General features: G+C 57.1%; 2 protein-coding genes across 9 annotated transcripts; both read left to right on the top strand.

Moving 5' to 3' along the window:
• Positions 1–474: 474 nt before the first annotated feature.
• On the top strand, positions 475–12,143 carry TONSL (tonsoku like, DNA repair protein). 6 transcript variants are annotated; one of them, XM_081265904.1, is made up of 26 exons: positions 484–566; positions 651–746; positions 853–995; positions 1,476–1,659; positions 1,875–2,004; positions 2,316–2,487; positions 2,576–2,690; positions 3,170–3,315; positions 3,395–3,547; positions 3,794–3,919; positions 4,049–4,238; positions 5,340–5,422; positions 5,513–5,602; positions 5,971–6,043; positions 6,145–6,308; positions 6,386–6,509; positions 6,632–7,383; positions 7,485–7,561; positions 7,930–8,080; positions 8,155–8,233; positions 8,595–8,896; positions 9,062–9,233; positions 9,858–10,033; positions 10,462–10,535; positions 10,979–11,112; positions 11,889–12,143. In XM_081265904.1, exons 1-26 carry the CDS (start codon positions 542–544, stop codon positions 12,071–12,073), a joined length of 4,116 nt encoding a protein of 1,371 aa, XP_081122030.1. In that variant the 5' UTR covers positions 484–541; the 3' UTR covers positions 12,074–12,143. The 6 variants fall into 6 exon arrangements, with proteins under 6 accessions (XP_081122029.1, XP_081122027.1, XP_081122031.1 ...); XM_081265903.1 differs by having other exon boundaries at positions 475–746; XM_081265902.1 differs by having other exon boundaries at positions 5,340–5,602.
• Positions 12,144–12,255: 112 nt separating this feature from the next.
• On the top strand, positions 12,256–16,369 carry VPS28 (VPS28 subunit of ESCRT-I). Of its 3 annotated transcripts, none has more exons than XM_081265907.1 (10): positions 12,256–12,381; positions 13,185–13,251; positions 13,796–13,824; positions 13,945–13,982; positions 14,264–14,353; positions 15,026–15,131; positions 15,254–15,355; positions 15,765–15,818; positions 15,898–15,989; positions 16,070–16,369. In XM_081265907.1, the coding sequence occupies exons 2-10, from the start codon at positions 13,215–13,217 to the stop codon at positions 16,185–16,187; spliced, it is 666 nt and encodes a 221-aa protein (XP_081122033.1). In that variant the 5' UTR covers positions 12,256–12,381; positions 13,185–13,214; the 3' UTR covers positions 16,188–16,369. The 3 variants fall into 3 exon arrangements, with proteins under 3 accessions (XP_081122033.1, XP_081122034.1, XP_081122035.1); XM_081265908.1 differs by lacking the exon at positions 12,256–12,381 and adding an exon at positions 12,481–12,504; XM_081265909.1 differs by lacking the exons at positions 12,256–12,381; positions 13,185–13,251 and adding an exon at positions 13,379–13,518.
• The last annotated feature ends 2,245 nt before the right edge of the window (positions 16,370–18,614 follow it).

Genomic DNA, 18,614 nt, shown 5'->3' with positions numbered 1-18,614 from the left:
CTTTAATATGACTGGCTGTGTCTTCTGAATGCAGGTTGTTCCCTGGGGCTTCTGTCCCCTTGATTGAGTTCACATGCCCAATTACCCAAAGTGTATTTTACTACAAGTCACTTTTGTTTCTTCTTACGTTAGGGCACTGCGTCCTTTTTTAAACGAAGAGTGAGGTGGTGCGTTTTGATTTCAGGAGGACGTAGCGACGGTGCAACAGAACACCTGGATGAAAGCAGGAGCCACAGCCCCAAGGTGCTGTGAGCAAGGTCGCCCCTCCGCCCGGGCCCGCCCACACGTGTGCCTGGTGACAAACGCTGGATGCTGATCTGGCCCTAAAGCTCAGGGTGCCTGAGGCAGGCAGACTACACCTCCCAGGACGCTCTGCGCCCGCGCGCGCCGCGAGGAGGGGCGGGGCCTAGGAGAGACCCGCGTGGTGGACGTCAGGGGTAGGGCCTTGGGCGGGGCTTGGGCTTTGGACGGAAGGGGCGGGGCCTGGGCGGAACCTCGGTGCAGCGCGCGAACTCCGGATCGCGGCGGCTGCGGCGGGAGCATGAACCTAGACCGTGAACTTCGCCGTGAGTCTCTTGGGGCCCAAGTACGGGAGCGCGGGGCGGGGAGTTGGTCTCCACTCATCTCCTCGCCCTCCTTCCTCCCGGTAGAGCTGAGCAAGGCCAAGGCCAGGGCCCAGAAGAACGGGCAGCTGCACGAGGAGGCGGCCTTCTGCCATCAGCTGGGGGAGCTGCTGGCCAGCCACGGTGAGCGCACGCGCGGGCAGGCGGCTGGGAACTCTGCTCTTCCCCGCGGCCACCAAAGCGCCAGTAACCCGCCTGGCCCGGTGACCCGCGCCGTGCCCTTATGCAGGCCGCTATGCTGAAGCCCTGGAGGAGCACCAGCAGGAGCTGCGGCTCCTGGAGAGCGTCCTGGACACCCTAGGCTGTGCGGTGGCTCACCGCAAGATCGGAGAGCGGTTGGCTGAGATGGAGGACTACTCCGCTGCCCTACAGGTGCGCACCCAGCGCGGCGGCCTGCGCCTATGGAGCTGCTTTCTGAGGAAGGAGGCCCCGCTTGGGAGTTTCAGAGTAGAGGGACCCGTAGGCAGCCACACATTCTGGGCCTGCCAGGGACGCAGCCTGGTTCAGGGGTCAGCGCACCGCGGCCTTTCCTGGGACCAGGCAGTAGTGAATTCCTGACAACAGAAACTATTAAGGAACTATTACTTCTGCCCAGTTTTTTGGGAAGAGGGAGCGGGACCGACTGATGCTGGAGGTGGTGGCAACACCCTAGCCAACTTCCAAGTCATCTATGTTATGAGCAACTATTACCACAGACAGCCTCTGGCACTAAGTAGATGAGGCATGTGTGGATGGCACTGCAGGGCTTTTGGAGAACAGAGGCTCTCCTGGGTGAGAGTGGCTTCCCCTGGGGTTGGAACTTATGGGTTTGCTTAAGGTGAAATCAGCTCAGCTGCTTTTTCCCTCCACCAGCACCAGCACCGTCACCTGGAGCTGGCAGATTCCCTGTCCAATCACACAGAGCTGCAGAGGGCATGGGCCACCATTGGCCGCACCCACCTGGACATCTATGACCACTGCCAGTCGAGAGATGACTTGCTACAGGCACAGGCTGCCTTTGAGAAGAGCTTGGCTATTATAGATGAGAAGCTGGAGGGTGGGTGCCCTCACCTAACTCCTGTGTCCCACCACCCAGGTCCCTTTTCCAAAACTCCTGCATGACAGTTTATAGGGCCTTTGCTGCCTGCAATCTAGATTCTGGCAGGCATCTGGTTTTTGTTCCCTTTATGCTTTGCCTGTAGCAAGACCTTTGTTCCCAAAGGTGTATGTGGGGGAGGAAGCAGCTCAGTATCTGGGGGGTTCATCTTCCAGGGACCCTGTCCCAGCGAGAGCTGAGTGAGATGAGGACTCGACTCTACCTCAACCTGGGTCTCACTTTTGAGAGCCTGCAGCAGACAGCCCTGTGCAATGACTACTTCAAGAAAAGCATCTTTCTTGCTGAGTGAGGCTCTATCCCCACCCCAGGAGGGAGCAGGGCCCCAAGATCTTCCAGAGGGGGCAGTCTGGTCAGGCTGTTGCTCTTCCATGAGCAGAGAAGCCTCTCACCTGTGTGGAGCGTTGGGGAGGAGTAGGTTCAGGTCCCAAGCTCTCAGCATGGCAGAGCTGTAATCCCTGAGGCATCAGTAACCATAACTAGCTCAGTAATCTTTGCACCTCAGGGGTATCTTAAGTACTTTGCTGTCCTCTGTCCACTGTTATAGATCAGGGGAGGGTCCTGGGCACTTTGAGCACTTGTTACCTCGCCCTCTGCAGGCAGAACCACCTCTATGAGGACCTGTTCCGTGCCCGCTATAACCTGGGTGCCATCCACTGTCGGGAAGGGAAGCACTCTCAGGCCATGCGCTGCTTGGAGGGGGCCCGGGAATGTGCACGTGCCATGAAGAAGCGGTTCTTGGAGAGCGAGTGCTGTGTGATGGTCTCCCAGGTGCTGCCCTCACCTACTCTAGGCTCAGCCCCCTCTGGATGGGCTTGGTCCCTAGGGAGTCAGCACCTCACTTTCTTTTTCTCCATAGGTCCTCCAAGATCTGGGGGATTTTTTAGCTGCCAAACGTGCTCTGAAGAAGGCCTACAGGCTGGGTTCCCAGAAACCTGTACAGAGGGCAGCTATCTGCCAGAGCCTCAAGTATGGTAAGGCTGGACAGGGCCTGAGGGTGAACCCCAAAAGAGTTGGGAGGGCTCTGCTCCTCCAGCAGAGGAGGCCCAAGTATGTGTCAGCTTTGTCTGGGCCTCTCCCAGCAAGAGGAATAAGTCCCTGTTGACTCAGACAAACCCTCATTTTCATCTGAGCCTGTAGCACAACATGTCAAAGGGCATTGAAGGGTGGTTGGGGGACTGGCCAAACCTTTATTCACAAGGCAGTATCTTCACTGACAAGCTGACAGGTGGCATGTGTGTGACTCTATTCTGATCATAGTGATGGTCAGTGCTGATTGACAGTGATGAGCCCTTGCTGCAAGCCAGGCACTATTACAGACTGTAAGCGTATTCTGATTTTGAAGGACCCACATGGTAGATTCTTCTACCCTCTCTTATCTGCTGGCAGGTGGTGGGACTGGGGTCAGTGTCCAATACTATGCTGCCCCCTTGCATGAGACTCTTTCTGGCAGTGCTAGCAGTGATCAGGCTGCAACAGCAGCTGGAGGAGTCTGAGAGCAGTGACCCTCAGGTTGCCATGGCCGTCTGTGAGCAGCTGGGGGACCTGTTCTCTAAGGCGGCTGACTTCCCCAAGGCTGTTGAGGCTTATCAGAACCAGGTGTGTGGCCCCTGTGGGGTGGGAGAAAAGAGCCAGCAAGGTACAGAGTGGACCTGGGCCTTACTGTACCTTTCTCCAGCTGCACTTTGCTGAGCGACTGAATAGACCAGACCTCGAGCTGGCCACCATCCACGTGTCCCTGGCCGCCACACGGGCAGACATGAAGGACTATCGCCAGGCAGTATACCACTATGAAGAAGAACTCAGGCTGCGCAATGGCAATGCCCTGGAGGTGATGTGCCCTGTTCCTTCCTCAGTGTAGGTTTGTCCTCAGGACTCTGCCTTAGGACCACCATTCTCCAGTGCACATAGATGGGTGCCTCTCTGGACAGGACTTCCTTCTGAGAATCATTGAGCTCCATTTTTTGGAGATGGGGCAGAACCAAGGCAGATATTCCTGTTGTGTGTAGGCACCTGGGGAAGCCAGCTTATGGATGTCGAGGGCAGCAGCCATCAGCTCATTCTTCCTCCACTCCAGGAGGCCAATACCTGGTTCAACATTGCACTCTCCCGCGAGGAGGCTGGTGATGCATATGAGCTTCTGGCTCCATGCTTCCAGAAGGCTCTTAACTGTGCCCAGCAGGCCCAGCGGCCCCAGTTGCAGGTACCTGAGCCTGCCCCACGTTTACTGGGTCCCCAGCAAGCCCAGCTTGCCTGTCCCTCTTGTCTCATGACCCCTTTCTCCCTGCCCCACCCCCAGCCTTGAGCAAGAAGATGTCCTCTTTCTCCTCAGAAGCAGGTATTGCAGCATCTCCACACTGTGCAGCTGAGGCTACAGCCCCAAGAAGCTCCTGGCACCAAAACCAGACTGCAAGAGCTGAGTGTGGCTGAAGAACTGGTGGAAGAGGAGGAGGAGGAGGCAATGGAAGAGGCGGCAGCTAGCATGGCCCTAGAGGCCAGTGAGCTAGAGCTCTCAGAGAGTGGTGAGGGCAGTGTGGCTGCAGCTGGCCTTGTCCCTGACTCTTGCTCTGGATTAGGTCCTGGATTGGTACTTTGCCTACACAGAGCCTGCTCAGGACTCACCAGCAGTCAGGCAGGCAGCCCTTGCTTCTGTGGAGGTGGACAAAGGGCTGGAAGCCTACAGGGAGGCTCTACAGGGCCAGAGCCTGGGGAGATAGTCCAGTAGAGGGCTGTGTTGCACATCCAGGCAGAGTGAGGTAGGGTGCATCTCAGGGCCTTGCTGCTTCATGCCAGAGCCAAGCACATTCCTGGAACCCTCCAGAGGCTGGTGTGGTCATCTGTGCAGAGGGTGGGTGTGAAGGACTGACTAGAGCAGATCTTGGACTTAAGTCACAGCTATGGGGTTAGGGTGAGAAGATATGGGGCTGAGAGTAGGGTTGGTGGGAGGTAGGGAGCTGAGGCTGATTTCTGACTGAAGGGTGGGTAGAGGGGAGCCTGGCTATGAGGTTTGGAGTGCAGGTTCCTGGAAAGACTGTGACTTGAAAACTTCAGGGGCCTCTAGGACCACAAGTGAGTAACCCAGCAGCCATGGGAAGTTGGGCCAGGTCTTAGAGGAAGGTCAGGTTGGACATTGCTGGTGTGTGAGTGGTCTGGGAAGAGGTGACCAAGGACTAAAACAAAAGGGAGAACCGTTCAGCAGGTAGGCAACAGAAGATAGTGTAGAAAGAGCAGTGGCAGCAGGGAAGGAACAGAAGAGAATCTTTGAGTATCACCAGGACCAGGAGTGGGTGGAAAGTGAGAACAGGCGGGGTACACGGCCTAACAAAGATATTTGAGAGGGTGGCAGAAGGTCTGGATGGAGACTGCCCTGTAGAGCAGAGCCTGGGGGCAGGGGTGAGTGGGCAGTTCCACTGAGGGAGGGCTGCATCCCCTGTTGACAGAGGAATAATGGGGCCTTGGCAGGTGAGGGGTAGCCTAGAAGCAAGGTTTGGCCCCACAGGTCTGAATTCTGCTCTCCTGCTTGTGGCTGCTGCTGCCTCAGAAGTCAGAGGAGCCTGGGCAGGGCAGGGGTTTGTTTCTACTGCTGGCTCCTCAGGCTCAGTCAGTTGGCTCAACTCTTCCAGAGGATGATGCTGACAGCCTGGCCTGGCAGCTGGAGGAGGATGAGGAGTTTCAGGGTTGCCTAGGCCGGCGGAAGGTGAACAGGGTAAGGATCATGTGCCCTAGTCCCTCCTGTCCTGGCAGCCGCACCCATCCCTCACACCTCTGCCCCAAGTCAAGGCTACTCTGCCCACAGTGGAACCGGCGCAATGACATGGGGGAGACCCTGCTGCACCGAGCCTGCATTGAGGGCCATTTGCGCCGTGTCCAGGACCTTGTGAGGCAGGTAAGCTATCACGCCAACAGACTGCTTGGCCCTAGCTCCGTTAGGGAGGAGCTATGGGCTCGACTTTCTCATATTTAAAATGGGCCCTAAGATGCCAAGCAGAATCTGGGTTGGCCTGGCCAGGATGGGGACTGTATTACAGACCAAAACCCTGGTGCCCTCCCTCCTACCTCAGGCCCTTCAGCTAGGCCCTGTGCCTGCCCCAGGGCACAAAGTGACATAGGCTAGAGGGTGTGCTGTGGCTGCTCAGCCAGCCTTATGGGGCAGAAGTGGTACCCTCATTGAGGAGACCTCAGGCAGTGGAGGAGAGGGCCAGAGCCAGGCTGCAGAGCACACAGGGCCAGGCTCCTTCCTGTCCTTGGTCACAGGGCCACCCCCTGAATCCTCGGGACTACTGTGGCTGGACACCTCTACATGAAGCCTGCAACTTTGGACACCTGGGTGAGCAGGGGATGGGCAAGTCCTGGTGCACAACACGGGGTTTAGAGAGCGAGGACGGGCTGAGCAGACATTGGGAGCTGGGCTTATGTCCCTACCTGCAGAGATCGTCCGCTTCCTGCTGGACCACGGGGCTGCAGTGGATGATCCAGGTGGCCAGGGGTGTGAGGGCATTACCCCTCTACATGACGCCCTTACCTGTGGCCACTTTGAGGTGGCTGAGCTGCTTATTGAGCGAGGGGCATCTGTCACTCTCCGAACCAGGAAGGTGAGCTGGGGTAGTGGTGGTGGGTGAGAGGGTGGGTGAGAGCTGCTCTGTTCCCTGCTCAGCTGGGTGCTACACAGGGCCATAGCCCACTGGAGACACTGCAGCAGTGGGTGAAGTTGTACTGCAGGGACCTAGACCTTGAGACGCGACAGAAGGCAGCAGCCATGGAGAGGAGGCTCCAGGCGGCTTCTTCAGGCTCAGGCAAGTGGGGCCTTCTTCACCTGTGGATATTGCCTTGGGCTCTGGGCCCTGACTAACACTCTAGCATAGGGGGCAGAGAGAGAGTCTGGTACCTGTCTTATGATGCATTCTCCCTCCTACAGCCTCCCCAGCCTCCTGGACCATCCCAAGTAACCACCTGTTTGATCCTGAGACCTCTCCTCCCTCAAGCCCCTGCCCAGAACCCCCTTGGCACACTCCTAGGTCCTCAGAGGCCTCTCTAGCCTGCACCAGGGTTTCCCCACAGCAGGCTGCATCAGTTGTGGCAAGGCCTCGAAGGAGTAGGCATAGGTTGGCCAGCAGCAGCAGTTCAGAGGGTGAGAACAGTGCTGGGCCCCACATGCCATCCCAGAAGAGGCCAAGGTACTCTGCCCCAGCACAGCAGGATGAGACCAGGACAGCTTGCCCTGCCAGCATCAGGGAGGCGAATACAGTGAGTGCTGGCCAGGCAGCCTATCAGGCAGCCATCCGAGGTGTGGGCAGTGCCCAGAGCCGCTGCCTCAGGCAGGGCCTTTGGGGCCCAGGTGAAGCCCCTACACCCCAGACAGCACTCATTCCCGAGGAGGAATACCTGGCTGGAGACTGGCTGGAATTGGACACACCCCTGCCCCGCAGCCGCCCATTCCGCCCGCCCCACCCCCAGGGCAGTGGGGACAGCAACAGGCCCAGTGCTACAGGGCCAGACGATGAGGAACACTCTGCCAGGCCCCGAACCCGGACCAGGCAGAGCCGCCTGACCTGTCTTGAGAGTTGCAGCACACTGGACAGAGCTGGAGGCAGCAGCTTGGCTGCAGAGCTCCCAGAGAATCCCAACGTGCCCAGGGTCCCTGGGGAAAGTGCAACAGGCCAGCCCTTGGTGGGTGACAAACTGGCAGCAGAGCTAACCCCCAGCTTGGGCAGGTGGAGATGGAGGCCTCTGTCTTTCCTGACTGCCCTGTCCCCTGTTCCTCCTCTCAGGGTCTAGTGCAGCCTCCTCCCATCCGGATTCGAGTTCAAGTTCAGGATAACCTTTTCCTTGTCCCTGTCCCACACAGGTATGGTGACATCTACCCTCTCTGAACCCCAGTCCCCCCTGCCCACCTTGCAGCCCCTTGCCTGAGCCCTCAGTGGTAGCACAGTACACAGTTCCTTTGTGTACGTGTCAGGGTGGGATGTGTGATGACTGCCTCGGTGGCCTGTCCCTACTGTTCCCTAGGGTCCCTGAGTGAATGTGGCCTGGGCAGTCTTATAGTCCCTAGGAGTAGGTCTGAGGAGTGGGTAGGATGCCAGGCTGCAGGGACAGAAGGCTGCTATTCAGGGAAGGGGATGGGAAATCCACCAGGAGAGAGAGCTGTAGGCCTCAGCAGTGTTGGCAGAACCCTAGGACATCTTGTGGGTGCAGCATCCCACCCTCCCCCAACAGTGAGGTCCACTCTGTGGCTTGGCTGGCTGAGCAGGCCTCCCAGCGCTACTACCAGACCTGTGGGCTACTGCCCAGACTCAGCCTGCGGAAGGAGGGCGCGTTGCTGGCCCCGCAGGACTCCATCCCTGATGTGCTGCAGAGCAACGATGAGGTAAGCCACAGCCATGGGCACAGACCACCCCCAGGAGCTGCCTCTCCAGGCTGCTCACCAACGGTGCTCTTCAGGTGTTGGCTGAAGTGACTTCATGGGACCTGCCCCCGCTTATCGACCGCTACCGCAGGGCCTGCCAGAGCCTGGGACAAGGTAAGGGCTCCAAGAGCCTGGCTTTAGGTGAAGCCCTGAGCAGAGGTGGTTGGTATGCAGGCCCCATCTTCCAGTTGCCATTTCCAGTTCTGTGGTGCACCCTTCCCTGCCTAACCCTTGCCCCCACGTGTGGGTGACAGGTGGGGGCAGACAACCCTGAGCTCAGGAAAGGAGCTGCCGGGAAGCTTGCTGGGGGATGGAGATGTGAGAGTGGCCCACCCATGCAGATACTCATGGCACTGAATCCCAGGCTTGTGGGAATAGACTCAGCTTTAACTCCTGGGGCTGCCTGGTTTGTCCACAGAATTCCAAAGGCAAAATGTAGGCACTGGCCCTAGTAACCCCATGTCTCCCTCATCAGGGGAACACCAACAGGTGCTGCAGGCCATGGAGCACCAGGGCTCAAGCCCCTCCTTCAGTGCCTGCTCCCTGTCCCTGAGCCAGGCCCAGCTCACACCCCTGCTTCGAGCCCTCAAGCTACACACAGAGCTCCGGGAGCTGCACCTAGCAGGGAATCGGCTTGGGGATGGATGTGCCAGTGAGCTGCTGGCTGCTCTGAGCACCATGCCCAGCCTGGTCCTCCTTGATCTTTCGTCTAATCACCTGGGCCAGGAAAGTCTACGCCAACTTGCCGGGGGCCCTCAAGGCCAGGCCACCTTGCAGGTAGAGCCTAGGGTGCAGCAGGCCAGCAACTCTAGTAACAGGTTGCAACAGCTGGGAGAACTGGCCAATGCCCAGCCTGGAACAGGGATCCTGCAAGGAGACTAGACCTGAGGGGACTGGGCCCATGGATGTCAAGGGGCTCAGTGCTCACCATGTTTTCCACAGAACTTGGAGGAGCTGGACTTAAGCATGAACCCTCTAGGAGACAGTTGTGGTCAGGCCCTGGCTTCCCTCCTGCGGGCCTGCCCCTTACTCAGCACTCTGCGCCTGAAGGCTTGTGGTTTTGGTCCCAGCCTCTTCCTGAGCCACCAGGCAGCCCTGGGCAGTGCCTTCCAAGGTGAGCTGACCAGGCAGGTCTAACCCCTGAGCCAGGTGTGGAGGCATTAAGGGTCTTGGGCATAAGGACCAAGATGGGATTTGCTCGGGATTTCAAGCCTAGCTTCTTCAGGAGGAGCTAACTCCTCTGAACGCACAGGTAGACGTGTGGGTGCTGGACCAGTCTGGGCTGTGCTCCCAGACCACAGCACACTACAGGCAGGATCCCAGGCAGGCCATCTCTGCCCTGAACCCCACCAAATGCCTATGGCTAGAGCCTTCTGCGTGCCTCAGTTCTGCCATGAGCATAACTGGCAGCCCTAGTGCCAAGAGACTGGGAATAGAGCCACCTAGGGATCCCTGGGGCAGGGGCTATATTGGGCAACAGTGGTGTGAGTTCCTCCTGATCCCCCCACAGATATGCTGGCCCAGGGCCCATCTCCAGCAGCCAGGGATTGGTGGGTGGGGAAGGCTGGGCTCAAGAGAACTTGGGCAAGAGCCGTTGCCACTAAACCTGTTTCCCCACAAAATTAATGGAGAAGAGCCTCTCCAAAAGGGGTCATAAGTGTTCTAGGCCCAGAACTCAGGGTGGAGGGTGGGTAGGATGGTGGCCACATGAGGCCTACAAATTCTGGTCCTGGTACAGATGCTGAGCGCTTGAAGACCCTGTCCTTATCCTACAATGCCCTGGGTGCCCTTGCTCTGACCAAGGCCCTGCAAAGCCTGCCCACCTGTACTCTTTTGCACCTAGAACTTGGCTCCGTGGCAGCCAGCAAGAGTGACTTGGGCTTCATGGAGCCCATTGTCAGGTATCTGGCCAAGGTATGAGGTGGGGAAAAGCCAGAACATGAGGCTTCAGAGAACAAAGGTTCCCATAACTGTGACCTTTGGGAGGTTGGAGGGATTGATTTTGGACAAACAGCTGCAGGACACCTGTACAGACACCTGCCTCAGGCTATGAATTCCTGGCCACCAAAAAGGACATCTGGGACTTGGGATGGCCTCTCTACCCCAAACAGTTCCCGAGGAACACACCAAGCCCCTGTGTTTTCTCCCAGGGACTTTTCCAGCTGGGGCTGAGTCCTTGTGGTTTCACATCACAAGGTGCCAAGGATGACTTACACCAGGAAGGAGAAGAATTTCCTTCTCACTTCCAAGTTCAGGGGCTTCCTGGGTGTGGGGACCTCTGCCAGGAGGGAGGGAGGACCAGTGCCCACTGGGCTTGGCTCCCTCTCTGTGCTTATGTCCAGGAAGACTGTGCTCTGGTCCACCTGACCCTGTCTGCAAATTACCTGAATGACACAGCTGTGAGAGAACTAAGCAGGTGATGCCCCTGCCCTGTTGCCTATTGGGGGTCTCAACCTGAAGACCTGGGACCCTGTTCCTCTGACATCCACCCTATCTTTAGGGCTGGCCTGGCAAGCATGCTGCTATCCTAAAGTTTTTTTTTTTTTTTTTTTTTTTTTTTACCATACTCTTGTGACTCTTGAGAGCTTTCCCTCTTATATGGCCTTTCTTGGCACCCTCTGTGCATCAGTCCATGTCCCTGGAGACTTGGCTGGCTCTAAGGGGAGTGGCAAGAGGTGTGCGAGTTTGGCAGTCTCGACCTCTAGGTAGTGCTGCCAACCTTCCCTATGCTGTGTTGGGCCACAGCCTGCTGGGCCTGGCCTATGGCTCCCAGAGCTAGGGTTTGTAGGGCAGCTTTCCCTAGAGATTGAGTGAGGGCTTCTGTGGAAGCTAATCCCTGAACTTCCCACACTGTCTCAGGTGCCTGCCTCTCTGCCGCTCACTCATCTCTCTGGACCTGTCTGCCAACCCTGAAATCAGCTGTGCCAGCCTGCAGGAGCTCCTGTCTGCCCTCCAGCAGAGGCCCCAAGGCCTCCACTTCCTTGGCCTTTCAGGTGAGGGCCGAGTATGGTGGCCACTTCTGCCACGCTTTCACAGGCTGAGGCTCAGGGAACTACTAAGAAGCCAGCATGATGAAAGAGTGTGGAGCATGACAAGAAAGGGACAGGGGAGCCTGGAGTCTTTGCCTCTCCCCAATCCAGCCTCACCCTCAAGTGTAGACAATAACAGGCCCCTCATCCACAGGGATCTCCTCATTCTCGATGGCAGAAAGAGGAAACCCAGGGTCCAGGTTCACTGCCACAATGAGACCCTCTCACCTTCTGGCAGGGGTTGCTTTGACCCTCTCTGTCCAGGCTGTGACAATGTAGCTTGTTCTGCAACACCAGGGCAGCTCCCACCTGTGTTGTCTGAAGGACAACTCCAGAAGAGGAGCATTTGGTGAACTGGCCCACCAGCAGCCTGGCATCCCTAGCTGAGGCCTGGGCAGAATGGCAGGCTTTGCCCTTCAGGGGACATAGGCTTGTGCACAAGGGAACCCCTGAGTTCTTCTTGGGCTTTTCATTTCCTGCTTCCACACCTGGCTGGATTCCTGGCACCTGCAACGCCACGGCAGCTTCCCCAGGTTCTGAGGCTACTGGGCTTTCTGGCCAGAGGACCAAGCTCTTGAGCCCTCAGGCCCACGACATAGAGATCTCCTAAAAATTCATTTTATTGGTTGGTGGCCAAAGTGTAGGCACTTTGGGGGTAGCGTCCACCAGTGGGCCCATCTGCCTGACCAGGCCAAGCACACCTCCTTCCCACGATGAAGCAGGACTTTTTTGCCCTCCAGGCTGCACTGTCCAGGGTCCCCTGGGCCCGGGTCTCTGGGACAAAATCACCACGCAGCTGCGGGAGCTCCAACTATGTAGCAGAGGCCTGTGTGCCGAGGACCACGATGCCCTGCGCCAGCGGCTGCAGAGTCCCAGCTCCTGCACTCTGACCCGGGGCCCCCAGCTCTTCTTCCGGGACCTCTGACCCTGCCCGTCCCCTGCCCAGAAGCCTCAATAAACGTCTTTGCTGCCTTCTTGGAGTGGCTTCCTGGGAGGAGGGTGGGTGGCGTGAGGCGGGATTCACTTTGCCGCAGCCCATTCCTCTAAGAGGTCCCTGGCGGAAACCGGCCCGCGGGGGCGTGGCCAAGGCTAGCCCCGCGCGGAGCGCAGTCCGGAGCGCCGAGCGCCGAGCTGCGGATCGCGTCCTTTCCAGTGGGTGCGGGCGAGCGCCGAGTGGCCTGTCGGGAGCGCTCCGCCCCAGCGCCATCTCCGGGAGCGGCCGAGAGCGCCCAGGTACTCGCGGCGGAGCGGGACAGGCCTGGGCGGCGGGCGGCCCCTCGGACGTCCCCCGTTCGCGCCCTCCCAGGTGCTCGGACTCCGCGGGCTCCCCCGCGCTGTGTCCCTGGGAGCTCGGAGGTAGCCGGAGCACGGGGTTACGGTCCGCCAGCGAGCTGTGATGCTGCTTCGGGGACCGCGCGCCAGGCTGGCGACTCCCTCCGCCCGCACCTGCCCCCCAGGCCCCTGCCGTCAGGGTTCGCCCACCGTCCTGGTGCCACTAGGGCAGAAACGGGCGTCTCACTTTTAACTCCTTTTTTATTTCCACCCTGTCTCAAATTCTTCGTTGCGACTGTGGTTTCACGCCTCAGCCATCCCCCCAACTTCCTTAGTAGGCAGGACCGTTGCAGGGGTCGTGTTTCCAAAAGGCCCCTGCCTGGCAAGGAGCCTTCCCACGACGAGCTTGCCTTTAGCACTCCAATAGTTCCTACCATACTACGATAAAACCCTTTCTCCTTCCTTTTACCCTAGAACATCCTGGGCTCAGAAAGCCCAGCCCCTCTCTGAAGGGTTGTGCTAGGTTGCTCTCCTCTGCCTCAAATGCTGTGTTCCAACAACTGTCACTTCCTCCTGTCTCAGAAGGATGGGGGTTCCATCTTCTGTCCTGCACATCACTCTCAGTGCCTCCAGCCTCTCTCGCTTCTGACACCCCATAGGCTCTGTGTTTTGATAGTTATGGAGGGCCAGTGGGGAAGATGTACATCAGGGCCTGACTCAGGGTGTCAGGGTTCTCTTGAATTGGTGCTGAATGTACTCCCCAGGTCTCACTTGTGGCTGACAGAGCCTGCAGGATGTTTCACGGGATCCCAGCCACTCCCGGCATGGGAGGTGAGTATGCCTGCACCAAGCAGAACAGGAAGGGCCCAGGCTTATGCTGTGGCGTGGCTGATGGGAATGTGTTAGGCGAGGGAGTCAGTAAGTCACCGACCTCCCCCCACCTTCATACTGCCTTGGAGGTGGCCAGAGATAAACAGTAAGAGCCCCAAGACCTCCAGGTAGAGCTAGCCTGGCCTTGCTCAGCACAGAGATAATGAGCTTCAGTGTGCACAGAGCATCGGCATCCTGGGGATTCCTGCATTGAGCCCAAGTTGTAAGGTGTGTGACAAGCTTTATTTGCACCACACTGTGGCGTTGTAAACAAAGTGGGGTTCTCCCTGTTGTGCAGCTAGGCCTGCCACAGCCATTCAAAACCAGTATCCTGCCCACTGACTGGGGGTGAAAATGGGAACCCCCATCCTTCAGCTCCATCTAAGTTCTTTGGGATAGAGCTCAGGAGAGGCCTGAGGGAGGAAACTGAATGGGGCTGGGATCAGAAACTGCCCTGGGGTCACTTTGTGGCCAGCCTGCTAGCTCTCTGCCTGCTCTGTTGCAGCCCCTGGGAACAAGCCAGAGCTGTATGAGGTGAGTGACAGGTGCCCACCTGGTGAGTGTTGGCCCACAGCAAACAGCTGTGTGGACCCCCACTGGCCCCTGGGGCCACCAGATGCAACTGGGTGACATGTTACCTACTCTCTCCAACAGGAAGTGAAGTTGTACAAGAATGCCCGGGAGAGGGAGAAGTAAGTCAAGCATCCAGGCTGCCCCCAGCATGCACCTGTGCCCATCCAAGCCTCCTGGGAGTAGCCACCCCCAAACCCACCACCACATTGGCAGTTGGGGAAGACAACATGGGGTCAGGTGGTTGGGGAAGACAACATGGGGTCAGGTTTGGGGGGACATTTTCCAAGGAACATCTGCCAGGGATGGGCTGAGAGGTGGGCTGACAGTTCCACCATAGCTGCGTCCCATTGTGGGAGGTTTCCCTGCTTCAGGGCCATACCTGATGGTCAGATTGTCTCAGGTATGACAACATGGCAGAGCTGTTTGCAGTAGTGAAGACAATGCAGGCACTGGAAAAAGCATACATCAAGGACTGCGTCACCCCCAACGAGTGAGCAAGCCCACTACCCTTCAATGTCCAAAGGGTACCCTACCTTGGGAACCAATTTCTATGCTCTGCAAGGCAGAGGGGCTCAGTAGGCAGCAGAAATAGTGGTCTGGGGCTTTTGCTGGGGCATTCACTTCTGTAGGGCTCCCAGCATCATGGTAATGCTCCTGGGTGCTAGGTGGCCTCGGTGCTATTTCAACCAGGGAAACCTTGCATGGGTGGAAACATATCTAGTGAAGGACAGACATGCAAATATGTGTGCTCCTGGCCCTGTCTTCCAGGCATGGGTGACCAGATTTGTGGAAAGTCCTTGGAGGCCAGGAGGGAGGTTGGGGATGTCCAGTAGGAGGCAGTGCTACTTAGGCCTGGCACCCAGTGTGGATGTGGGGGTTTCATTCAGTGAGGTAATAAGCCCAGCAAGCCATTGGCCCCTCAGGACCATGTGAACCTGTGCCAATGTGAGTCTTATGCCCTGTGGCCATCGTATTTTGGCCTCTGCTCTCCCCCAGAATTCTTGTCTTGTACAGACTTGATGGCGAGCCTCAGCCTTCAGTGTCCAGTCTCTGATTCCATCACCTGGTCTTCCATGAGAGCCACTATGTCTGAACAGGCTGGGGAAAGCAGGATGGGCAGGGGCTGGTTTCAGGCATGGGTAGCAGCTGGCCCTTTCACTAGGTACACTGCAGCCTGCTCTCGGCTCCTGGTCCAGTACAAAGCTGCCTTCCGGCAGGTTCAAGGCTCAGAAATCAGTTCCATTGATGAATTCTGCCGCAAGTTCCGCGTGAGTGAGCCACTCTCTCCACACCATAGGAAGGGTGCGGTGGGGTGCCCCTGAGAAGAGGCCATGGCCTGCATAGGGCCTGCCCCTCTGCAAGACTGAGCACCTGCATCTGCTCCCTTCAGCTGGACTGCCCACTCGCCATGGAGAGGGTTAAGGAAGACAGGCCCATCACCATCAAGGATGACAAGGGCAACCTCAACCGCTGTATTGCTGATGTTGTCTCAGTAAGCCCAGACTCCTGGGAGGGCGGGAGGACTTGCTGCAGCCCACCACTGGTATAGAGTCCCAGGGCCTCAGCTGAGCAGCATCCCAAAGCCCACCTGGCTGCCCACAGGCACCTATGAGACAGGCTCAGGGTCCACTCTGGCAAGATCCTGGCCTGGGAAAGTTGTATGTAGGTGTACCCATAGTTTCCACATAGCTCTCCTTGCAGCCAGGAGACACCCCCAGGAGGGTCCTGCACATAATGCCCCAGACAGGAAGGAGCCCCAGGGCTTCGGGATCAGGTATGGTGAAGAACCTGAGGTGGGAGCAGTAGGCAGGCTAGGCCTTGGGCCTGGCCCTGCAGGGGAACCTGCCAGGGGCCTCCCTACACCAAGCTGGTCTGTGAAACCTCGTACATGCCCCCCCCAGCTCTTCATCACAGTAATGGACAAATTGCGCCTGGAAATCCGCGCCATGGACGAGGTAAAGGAGTCAGACGGAATGGGGACTGGGTGGGTGGGCAGGCAGGGCCAGAGTCCCAGCCCCTCACCTGTGTCTGCAGATCCAGCCTGATCTGCGGGAGCTGATGGAGACCATGCACCGCATGAGCCACTTGCCCCCAGACTTTGAGGGCCGCCAAACAGTCAGCCAATGGTGAGTGCCTCTCCTATGTAGGCCCTCACCGAGGGGCCCTCGTGGCCTTGCGCCCATACCCCCACTCACTCTGCTTCCAGGCTACAGACCCTGAGCGGCATGTCAGCATCTGATGAGCTGGATGACTCCCAGGTACGGCAGATGCTCTTCGATCTGGAGTCCGCCTACAACGCCTTTAACCGCTTCCTGCACGCCTGAGCCTCAGAGTGGCCCATGGGGGGTGGGGGATGGCTACCTAGGGGACCATTCCCCACTTCCTCTGGCCATACCCACCCTGGACAGCTTTGTGAGACTTGATGTCCAGAGCAGCTGTCTGTGTCTGTGTTGTCAAGACTCACCCCCAATAAAGATGCTATTGTTCTGCCTGTGGTGGGTAGCTACCCTGGGCCTGCCCTGCCTGATCTGTCTACCCTGCTGACCTTCTGGTAGGTTCCTGCAGCCACTGCTCCCCAAATCAGTATGGGAGCTTGGCCCTGTCACTTCCACTCTGCACACAATCTGTTTCTGCAGGGGCATTGTCCTCCCCAGTGGGCCTTGCCTGGGCACATAGGAGGGCTGGGGGAATCTCCACTGCGCCTGCCATGCCAGCCTCCCCACTCAGCACCTGAGTGCTCCAGGCAGCCTGGGGCTTAATGAAAAACTACCAACCATAACAAGGCTGCCAGCTGCCCTAGCAGTCCATTTTGGCATTTGTTGTGAACCTGACTCATGTCAGAGACAACTGTCCTGGCCAGGTAGGGTGGCACAGGCTTGTACCACCATACTAGGCCACTATACTCAACTACTAGGAAGGCTGAGGCAAGAGGGTCACAAGTTTGAGACTAGCCTGAGCAACTTATATGACCCTGTCTCGGAATAAAAAAGGAGTGGGAATGCATCTCAGTGGTAGAGCACACCTGGGTTCAATCCCTGGTATGAAAAAAAGGCACCCAGGGAAAAGCAGTAAGCCACAAGACCAAGAGAGGCATGCTAAACACTGCAGCACATGGCACCAGGGTACGGCAGAGCACGGTGCTGGTAGAACAGCCTTGGTGGCTGGGGAATAGCCATTTTGTGTGTGTGGAAGGGGTACCAGGGATTGAACCCAAGGGCACTCGACTCCTAAGCCACATCCCCAGCCCTATTTTGTATTTTATTTAGAGATAAGGTCTCATTGAGTTGCTTAGTGCTTCACTTTTGCTGAGGCTGGCTTTGAACTCACAATCCTCCTGCCTCAGCCTCCCAGGCCGCTGAGATTACAGGCACGTGCCACCACACCTGGCAGAAACAGCCTTTTGATACTACAGCATGTAAGGCCTGCAGGAGTTCAGAGGGGCTGGTGGCGAAGGTATGTTGCTTTGATCTCTTTTCTTTTATTGTAATAAAATGTAAATTTGCCACTGTATCCATTTGGAGTGCACAGTTCCGTGACTTCAGGCAATTTTGCTGCAGTGAGCCATCTTTTCTGCCTGAACTCCCCATCTTCCCAAGGTGAACCTCAGCACCCAGGAAGCACCACCCGAGCCCTAGCACCCTTCTGCTTCCTGTCTGTATTTGAGCACTCCAGCCCCAATGTGTAGGTGGAATCCACTGTTTGTCCTTTTAGGAATGTCTGTATTTCACTCAGCAGTGTCCTCTAGTGCACCTGTGTTGTACCATGTGATGGGATTTCCGCCCTTCTAAAAGGCAGAATGCTGCTCCACATGCCTACACCTACACACACTATGGCTTGTCACTCACCCCTCTGTGGGCACTGGGTGGCTCCACCTCCTGGCTGTTTTGCATAATGCAGCTGTGACAGTCTTATGGTTTTTGTTTTTTTACTGTACTGTGGATTGAAGCCAGGGCCTCACACACACTAAGCCAGCCTTCTACTGCTGGATTACTTGCTCCACCTAGTGTTTTGTTTTTATGATGGGTGCGATTACATTGAGCTTACTGGATGATGGAATGACGCAGAGGATCTGGGATGCAGGAAAGGGTTCGGTACTGTCGCAAGAGGGCAAAATTGCGATGTATGCAGTCGAGGGGAGAAATAAAAATGTCCATGTGCTTCTGCTCCTTTCAATGCTTTATTCACTCAGATTACTCCATACAGTTTCACTCTATAGGTTCTTAATCAAGAAAACGACAATCCTTAATGCTGGGCACTGCAATAGACAGAATCACTTCACAGCAAACAATTCTAGATTAAGTCTAAGTACTGCAAGCACTCTTAATCACAATAGACTAATGACAGACATCCCCTCTGCAGGCTAAGTTCAAAAGTCCTAAGTCTTAGGCTTTATGTCCAGCAGATGCCCACTCACTCAGACTGCGGTGACCAGGTCCGGAACCAAGCAGGCTTTTCCTGGCGCAGAGTGGACGACCGGGTGAGGAGAGGGTCTTAGGGAGAAGTTGCGGCTCTCACCAAGGACCAGACGAGGCGGTAGAGCTTGAGAGTGGTGACGATCACGCAGAGGCTCAGGAAGGATGACAAGTGACGGGATGTCAGGTCCTCATCAGGCTCTCCAGCTCAAGTGCATCCTTGTTTCGGCTGGCTGAATCCTGTTCATCAGCTCTATTATTTACACTAAATTTGGGGGCTTTTGACCCCCCTTTCAATCCTTATCAGCTACCCCTGGATTTCTCAGTGACATCATTTAC

The sequence above is a fragment of the Spermophilus citellus genome, assembly GCF_964194105.1.
Source record: "Spermophilus citellus genome assembly, chromosome: 14".
Classification (NCBI taxonomy): Eukaryota; Metazoa; Chordata; class Mammalia; order Rodentia; family Sciuridae; genus Spermophilus; species Spermophilus citellus.
The sequence above is the reverse complement of the archived record's forward strand: the minus strand, read 5'-3'. Positions and strand labels throughout refer to the sequence as shown.

Coding starts and splice junctions, on each gene's coding strand:
- VPS28 (XM_081265907.1), top strand. CDS start 13,215: ATGTTTCACGGGATCCCAGCCACTCCCGGCATGGGAG. Junction 13,825..13,944: donor ACAAGCCAGAGCTGTATGAG/GTGAGTGACAGG, acceptor TCTCTCCAACAG/GAAGTGAAGTTGTACAAGAA. Junction 15,356..15,764: donor GTATTGCTGATGTTGTCTCA/GTAAGCCCAGAC, acceptor TGCCCCCCCCAG/CTCTTCATCACAGTAATGGA.
- TONSL (XM_081265901.1), top strand. CDS start 542: ATGAACCTAGACCGTGAACTTCGCCGTGAGTCTCTTGGGGCCCAAGTA. Junction 6,309..6,385: donor TCACTCTCCGAACCAGGAAG/GTGAGCTGGGGT, acceptor GGTGCTACACAG/GGCCATAGCCCACTGGAGAC. Junction 7,562..7,929: donor CTTGTCCCTGTCCCACACAG/GTATGGTGACAT, acceptor CTCCCCCAACAG/TGAGGTCCACTCTGTGGCTT.